The sequence below is a fragment of the Thermobia domestica genome, chromosome 14, assembly GCF_964235325.1.
Source record: "Thermobia domestica chromosome 14, izTheDome1.hap1.1, whole genome shotgun sequence".
NCBI lineage: Eukaryota > Metazoa > Arthropoda > Insecta > Zygentoma > Lepismatidae > Thermobia > Thermobia domestica.
Window position 1 is genome coordinate 77343576 of NC_137467.1, and position 8636 is coordinate 77352211.

At 40.3% G+C, this 8636-nt stretch overlaps 1 protein-coding gene across 2 annotated transcripts in view; it reads right to left on the reverse strand.

Annotated features, from left to right (window-relative positions):
* LOC145670226 (putative methyltransferase NSUN7) overlaps nucleotides 1-6553 on the reverse strand; it is a 121894-nt gene extending 115341 nt beyond the window's left edge. The window contains exon 1 of one of the 2 annotated variants that reach the window (XM_081738609.1): nucleotides 6245-6553. In XM_081738609.1, coding sequence (XP_081594735.1) covers nucleotides 6245-6327 — 83 coding nt within the window. In that variant the 5' untranslated portion in view covers nucleotides 6328-6553. The remainder of the gene's footprint in view (nucleotides 1-6244) is intronic. The other variant, XM_081738611.1, reaches the window with a different exon arrangement.
* Between the last annotated feature and the right edge of the window lie 2083 nt (nucleotides 6554-8636).

Sequence of the window (8636 nt, forward strand, 5' to 3'; positions counted from 1 at the left end):
AAACTAATAGGAGAGGACACTTTTATCAAGCATCCCTCGTAGAAAGGCCAAATGGTTTGGGGAGATTTTGCGAAGAAATTGCCTTCTCCATACCAAAATAGGAGTTGAGTTGAGTTGATTTTAGTTTAGCGTCCCTTTCAGCAGCGAGGCTATATGAGACGTGGACCTACTGATTAACGTGGAATCCGAACCACATGAGCTCCCGCCGGGAATCGAACCCGGGTCTCCCACGCCAAAGACGCGTACGCTAACCGCTTAGCCACGAGGGAGCTCAGACCAAAATAGGAGTAAGTTGAAAGAAAAGCGAGGAATAGGAAGAACACAAATTTATCAATGATTTGAAAAATAGAGGAAAACACTGGGAGATACAGAAGGAAGATGAACATAAAAAAACGTGGAAGAAATATTTCCAGACCCTAACCTAAAGGAAGGGGTGGAATTTCCTATTGGTTCCATGACCTAAAACATGTTCAAAGTGGAATTGCAAGTTTTTTTTTTTTTTTTTTCAAATTTGACAAGTTTCCGTAATATATAAAGGTAACCAAGAACGCTCTGTCGCTTTTTCACCCAACACCTTCGAACATCGATATATCACCTAAGACATACCTGGAAGATCAAAAATAGTCCCCATCAGCATCGACTACTTTCTGCCAACGTTCTTAGAAGGCCATAGATTCCATCGCGGTAGAACTTGGTGGACCATGAAGCGAAGAAGGTATGAAGTGCATTTTGCACCTCTACTAGGGATCTGAACTGCCATCCTCTAAGGTGATTGTCCAAGGAATGGAACAGTTGATAATCGGACGGTGTAATATCCGGATCCGAGAAGTATGGTGGATGCAATAGTTTCCAATCCAAGGCGTAGAATTGTTTTCCGGGTCATCCTAGCCACGTGGGGCTTAGCGTTGCCCTGTAACAGGAGGACCCCTTTGCTATTCAGAAGTGCTAGCTCCAGTGTTTTGAGTGTTTCTTGAACACGGCTCAGCTGCTGACAGTACACAGTTTCATTGATGCCCTGACCAGCTGGTAGCAGTTCTTGATGCACGATCCCAGACAGCACAATGCACGTACAGTATCCGTATAATACATGTACAATTGCACGGATGCAACATGTGCATCATCTGTATAAATGTACGCCTGTACATGTGATGCACATATACATGCCAGGTTCTATTCAACATCTTCACGTGCACAGAACATGTGCAATGCACACGTACACGTCATGCACAAATGATTTACATCTACCGCGCAGGTGATTTACAAGTAGCACGTATTCGATTTACATGTAGTTCACAGGTAATTTACATGTAGGACAACGGTGATTTACACGTTGCACACAGGTGATTTACATGTAGCACACAGGTGATTTACACGCAGTAACCAGGTGATTTACATGTAGGACAGAGATGATTTACACGTTAACACACAGGTGATTTACACGCAGTACCCAGGTGATTTACATGTAGGACAGATATGATTTACACGCAACACACAGGTGATTTACACGCAGTACCCAGATGATTTACATGTAGGACAGAGATGATTTACACGTAACACACAGGTGATTTACATGTAGGACAGAGGTGATTTACACGCAGTACCCAGATGATTTACATGTACGATAGAGGTGATTTGAAGCAGTACCCAGATGATTTACATGTAGTGCACAGGTGATTTCCTCGTAGTACAGAGGTGATGTAAAAGCAAATTCGAGATGCAACGAAAAAAGGAGTTTATATATTTGGTGTCTTACGCAGTAACACCATCTATAACTGCAAAGACATCACCTTCAAAGTATATAACAAGTAACTAATAATTGTCAATGAGAATTTAGGTTTGGAGTTTATCATTTGCAACGAGCAAAGCTTTAGGTAGTATCTTTGACATGTTTGCCAAATAACAAATAACGCAACACATTCTGCTGTAATCGGTCATGAAAATAATTTTGTAAACCTATGAACTGCCTGACTGTAGTTACATCAGTACAATGCTGCCACCTGTTTATCTTGTATCCTAGCTCAGTGGACGTTATGGAGTTTTTACAATCATTCAGCTGTTATTCGTCGAAAAGTCTCTATAACACCGCCTGGAGGAAAAACGACACCTACTAAAAATGGAGGTTACTTTCTGTTGATGAGAATGAGAGTAAAAGAATGAAAGTAAAAGTATACACTTGCACGGTATTATGGACGTCTCATGCACACGTGCAGTAGCCGTGCAAATACCCATGTGCACACAACGGCTTAAGCACCGGTAATTTAAATGTGCTTCATCCACGCAAATGCATATGTGCACATGCATGGCTCAAGCATGGGTTATGTACATGCGCTGCATCCACGCAAAAACACATGTATACATAACGGCTACAGCACGGGTTATATAAATGTGTGCTTCATCCATGCAAATGCACATGTGCACATAACGGCTTAAGCACGGGTTACGTACGTGCGCTGCATCCATGCAAATGCACATGCGGATATAACGGCTTAAGCACGGGTTATATAAATATGTGCTTCATCCATGCAAATGCACATGTGTACATAACGGCTTAAGCACGGGTTACGTACGTGCGCTGCATCCACACAAATGCACATGTGTACATAACGGCTACAGCACGGGTTATATAAATGTGTACTTCATCAATGCAAATGCACATGTGCACATAGCGGCTTTAAGCACGGGTTCTGTACTTGTGCTTCATCCACGCAAATGCACATGTGTATGTAACGGCTTAGGCACGGGTTATGTAAATGTGTACTTTATCCATGCAAATGCACATGTTCACATGCACGACTTAGTCACTGGTTATGTACCTGTGCATAACCCACGTAAATGCACATGTGCACATACACGGGTTATGTATGTGTGCCTCATCCACGCAAATTCACGAGTACGGCTTATGCACGGGTTATGTATGTGTTCATCATCCACACAAATGCACATGTGCAAATGTACGGCTTATGCATGGATAGTGCACATGTGTCGTACACGTACGTGTTGTCTGGGATGCCGCCAGCTGTCCACCAAACACACAGGATGACCTTCTGGTGCAGTACTGGCTTCGGTTGTTTTGGAACCGGTTCATGGAATGTTATCCAATGACGACGGTGCCGTGGAGCCTCGTACAGGACCCACTTATCACCACACGTCAACACCCTGTCCAAAAATGACTCTTTCCTCTGACGAAACAGCAAAGAAACACAGGTGTCTGCTACAGTTGCCTTCTGGTCCGGAGTCAAATCATGAGGGACCCATCGGCTCAACTTGTAGTGCTTCTCAGGTTGATGAAGATGCTGTTGAATGATTTCTTTACTCACATTGAATTGTAGTCCCAGTTCCTTACATGTCTGGCCACAGTTCGTCTCAATTGCTGCCTAAAGATCTTCATTTTGTAAAGGTGTTGGTCTTTCGGTATGTGGTGCGTCTTCGAGTGTTTCGTCACCGTTCTTAAACTTGTTAAACCATCGCTACACTGTTGGGGTAGTCACGACACCTTCACCAAAGGCCTGGCATATTTTCTTCCCCGCTGCAGCGGCGTTTGATCCTAGTTTGAACTCGTACAGCATACCGTCCTTATGACGATCTGTGGAGGTCCCATGTTTACTCTGTCTCTACGCAAGTTCACGGTGTAACTGAACCGCCACAACCAGGTAGTACGTTGGTTATACCTACACCAACAACTGACCTTCACCTTATCTCCATTTGTATTAAATTCACAGTGTGAGGGCAAATTGAACACAGATCTCCACAAAAAGCAACAGAACTTTCTTGGTTACCTTTATACACAATTGTATACAGAGATTACTATAACTCTGAATAACTTTAAGTCACCAATAGGCATACTGCTGTTTAAAGTATCGATTTTTCGCTCATTTCATTTTTACACTGATACGCGTGGTAAACTCCCTTAGTACATTTATCAATCAGGTATTATATATACAGTTGTACACTAAATTCCTACAGTGTTTCAGTGAACACTATCTTATACCATATTAAAGTACACTACAGTACATTTTAGAAGATTTTTTTTTTCTTTAACATTGGTCCAGTTATGTGAATACCCTTTGACATGGTATTAGTGAACTAGTATCCCAAACGACTTCGTAAATTTCTTTTTTGCCTGTTTTTCTTTCGTTTCCTCGTGATTTGACCATTTCCATTTTTTTATCTTTACGTTTTAACGTATCATAAATGAACATTTTGCTGTACTTAAATCCTGTTATTATTTTCCGTACAGAGTTTGTCTTTTTCTGTAGTTCTGAAGACATTATCAGTAAAATATACGACATGAGACTTTTTTCACTGTTAAAAACTTGTGAATAAACTGGTTTGCCAAGATGGTAAATATGTCAATGGATGATATAGGGTCAGAAGGCCTAATGAGAATGCAATTTTAATATTTCTGTTCTCCACACACTCTAATTGTTGGCTTGGAGAATTTTGCACAAGAACACAGAATTGACACAGCGAAAAGCAATGCTGTTTGATAATTCTCGAATTTTTTCACTACCTATCACACACCGATATTGCTATCCCAATCAAAAGATGTGTACTAAAATAACCATAAACAGTACAGAGTAGGTGAACAAGGTGAAAGTACTGGAATATACAAAAAATAAATATATCTATCATGTATTATTCTGAAAATATTCCTGTAATAATTATAAGCGTAGTTTCTACTGAATTATTCAGTTGTTTTCCGTTTCCGAGTTGGATATATTCCGTATTATGAATAATAATAATAATAATAATAATAATAATAATAATAATAATAATAATAATAATAATAATAATAATGCATAACATGTTCTTGGCTGGGACCATGGATTTTGTTCACAATGGGCAATTTTCCGTCATGCCCACGTTCTGTTTTGAATAAGTTATACTATACAGGGTGGTCCATTTTAATCTTTCGACGGAAATATCGCGAAAACGGTTGAAGATAAATGACCTAAACAATAACTCAAATAGGAAATGCCATGGGGCACGTCGAATGGTATTGTCGCAATGCCCTCCAGGAATGTCTTGGCGGCCATTTTGAAAACGGTGACCGACATGAAAAATCTTTTGCATAGTGTTTAAAGATCTATCGAAGGAGATATCACTTGCCCCATGTTTCCGTTTGAACTTTTGAGGTTCAGCCCTGGGCCCCATAAAAGGTGGCACCGAGACAACATCATTCGACGTGCCCCATGCCATTTTCCTGTTGTGAAATTGACATTTGTGAACACGTTCATAACAGGCAGTGTGCAAGTAGCGTAGCATAACGGAGTAGTGTGTAGAGTAGTGATCAGTTAGCACAATGTCTCAGATAGAGCAATGCACGAATCTCAAGTTCATGTACAAATTGAGGAAAGTCGGCTTCAGAGACTTCGATGGCCTTAAAAACAGAGTTTAGCACCATCGGATGTTTGGCTCTTCCCAAAACTTAAAAATGGGCGTTTTCCGTTTCACCAACGTAGAAGAAATCAAAACCAACGGGAGCTGAACTTTCGAAGATACCAAAAGAGGTCTTTCGTCGGTATTTCCACCAATCACAGGAGCGATGGAACAATTGTGTGTATTCCGAAGGTGCCAATTCCCACATAGCACAAGTACGTCCACGGGATGTCCGAGACTGAGCCCGCAACGGACAACGGGACATCCCAGGATTATCCGAATATGCTCCCGGGACATCCACAGGATTTCCGCGGGAGATCTAGATGTCTGCTAATATCCCGGGATAAGGGATATTCAATGGGACCACGAAGGGATGTCTATTGGTTTTCCCTCGGACCTCCTGTCCCATCTGGGACGTCGCGTGGACATCCTACATGAGAATCCTTCAGGACGTCCCATGCAGGACGTCCATGGGATGTCTTCTCATTGTCCCGATAATCCCGGGAAACAAATGGGATGATTGGGATCAAAATGGGACATCTCAGGGACGTAGTGTGCTATGTTGGTTTTGAAGGCAATTAAATAAATGTGTACTTAAGTAGTGGTGATGAAGAGCTACAACAGAATTCCGGGAACTTTTTGACTGTTCTTCGTGTATATAACGGTTATATGCATTATCGGTACTCTTAACACTGACACATATAGTGCTAACAGTAACGCGTATACTGAACTTTTTACTTCAAAACTACAATTCATCTTCCGCTTTTTAAGAAAAAAGAACACAAATGTATTATCAATAAAGGAACATGATATAAGCGTAAAAATAAAATATTAAATATAAAAGAAAATAAAACTGAAAACTTACGGAATTCCTCTTGTTCTTTCTTCCAATAATTTGTAATACATTTTTACTTTCCACGTGACCGGACTACCGATTTTCACAATCATTTTTCGGTGTGTGTGTATGTAGGCTATGTGTTTAATATGTCTATATGCTTTTATCGGTTGACCGACTGTTTCGTGTTCTCCAAAGTTAGATCACACAGCTGTTCCAGTAGTACGTAACAAGATCACTTAAATATCAATATTATTACAACTACCACTACAGAACCCATTTGAAGTTTGTGCGCTTGTATTGTTCTTATTCAAGCTCTCTTTTTGACGTGGCGCAAGACTGAATGGAAATATTCGTTTATGATTGGTCACGGCAATGCACAGACTCCCTCTCTGCTTTGCGGGCAGTTAATAGTAGCTCAGTTCCTGCTATATGCACAACGGTTTATTTGCTCCTAGTTTTTATTTTTATTTTTGAAGTCATTCCTTCCCCTTTACTATGCAGACACAGACTTAGACATAAACTAGACTAGTCTTTCTCTCTCTCACGTTATATGACTTTGTTTAGATTAACAAAAGACTTTGAAACAGACCTTGAAATGTACTGCAAACTCCGCAAAAGTTGTCAGGCAACGAAAATAGCGTAATAAAACAAAAATCGACTTTTCTTCCCGGTTACAAGCATTAGCGACACGAAGTTATAATTCACGCTGAACTTAATATTTCCCAGTGTTCTCTGTAAGTAGTAAAGTGGTCTCGAAATGTACGTTTTTTTTTTTTCTTCTTAAGTTAAATAAAGCAGTTTCGTTTTGCATTGTAGACTTTCAAACTACAGCGGTCCAATTGTCTAATCAGAAGTGATATACTGTATTTTATCAGTTCCCGATTTAATAGGTGGATAAAAGGGAAGAAGGCAAGGGCGCCCCCGCAGGCCCCCCAAAGCTCATGTGGGGCCCCGCATTGTATTTATAAATATACAATATTTGACATAATTTGAATGCAATTTGTCTTTAAAATCCTCATATATGCCTTCTGCATCTGAATGCCCCACCCCCAAATTTACAGAGAAATCGGCGCCTTTAGAAGAAAGTAACTACTTTTGGGATGCTGTATCTATATTAACCCTTGCACTACCCAGGTACTTTTTGTAACGTGATCTACCAAGAGGAAGGTCATTTTATACCCACCTGTTAAGGTTAAATATACCTCACAAGAGAAACAAATTAGAAATTCTCACAAAAATCTACAGTGACTAAAGGGAACAGTACGTGGGATAATACGAACAGCTCGTACTGCCATCTAGGAGTGACTTCTAAATGTCAGTCACATCTCCTACCAACGGGAGGATACTTTGTGTTCACCAACTTAAAATATCAAATTTATGAGACAGACTAACGTGAAACTATCACACAAAAAAGAATCTACAGTGACTGAAGTGAACAGTATATGGGATAAAACTAACCGCCAAATTCAGAAAAGGCGGGATACAGCTATTTACTATACTGCCATCTACAAGTGACACTTCTAAATGTCAGTCACATCTACCAACGAAGGAAGGGGGTACTTTGTGCCCACCAACTTAAAATAGCAAATTTATGATACACACTAAGGTTCAAGATATACGCTTTAGACTGAAGTGAACAGTATATGGGATAAAACTAACCGCCAAATTCAGAAAAGGCGGGATACAGCTATTTACTATACTGCCATCTACAAGTGACACTTCTAAATGTCAGTCACATCTACCAACGAAGGAAGGGGGTACTTTGTGCCCACCAACTTAAAATAGCAAATTTATGATACACACTAAGGTTCAAGATATACGCTTTAGCTAAACATGTTGAGCAATAACTTTCAAGAAACAATTAGATTTGGTTTGTTTGAGTTTAACATCCCACGATTATGCCTGAGCGGGTAAGGGAGACATGGACCTATTGACTATAATGAAATCCAAAGCACTTTTTTCGTTCAAATGTACTCCCACCGGGGATCGAACCCGGGACCATGCATACCAAAGGCAATCGTGCTAGTCACTAGGCCAAGTGGGGGTCGAAACAATTAGAAGAGTAATTACAGAAAACATACTGTGGTGGGCACAAAGCACCCCAGTGGTTAGTGCGAGGCGTGTACACCACGTTAAGCAGTTTAGTTTGTATGAGTAACATTTTCTCAATTAATACTAATACAGGAAAAGTTTCTACCTTCGGGCATTAGTAGACAGACGAGAGTGAAGATAGAACTTAGTCTTATGGAGCTTAATTGCTTGCACAAAACCCGCTTCTCTGTCTATTACCGTTTTTATTATAGAGATCAACGTTATAACCGGAAGTAGTTGGTTTCTTTCACTTCCGGATTAAATAGAAGATTAAGAGAAAAGATTGTTCTTATTCTTAGAACGCTAAATCATCACCATCCTAGGTATT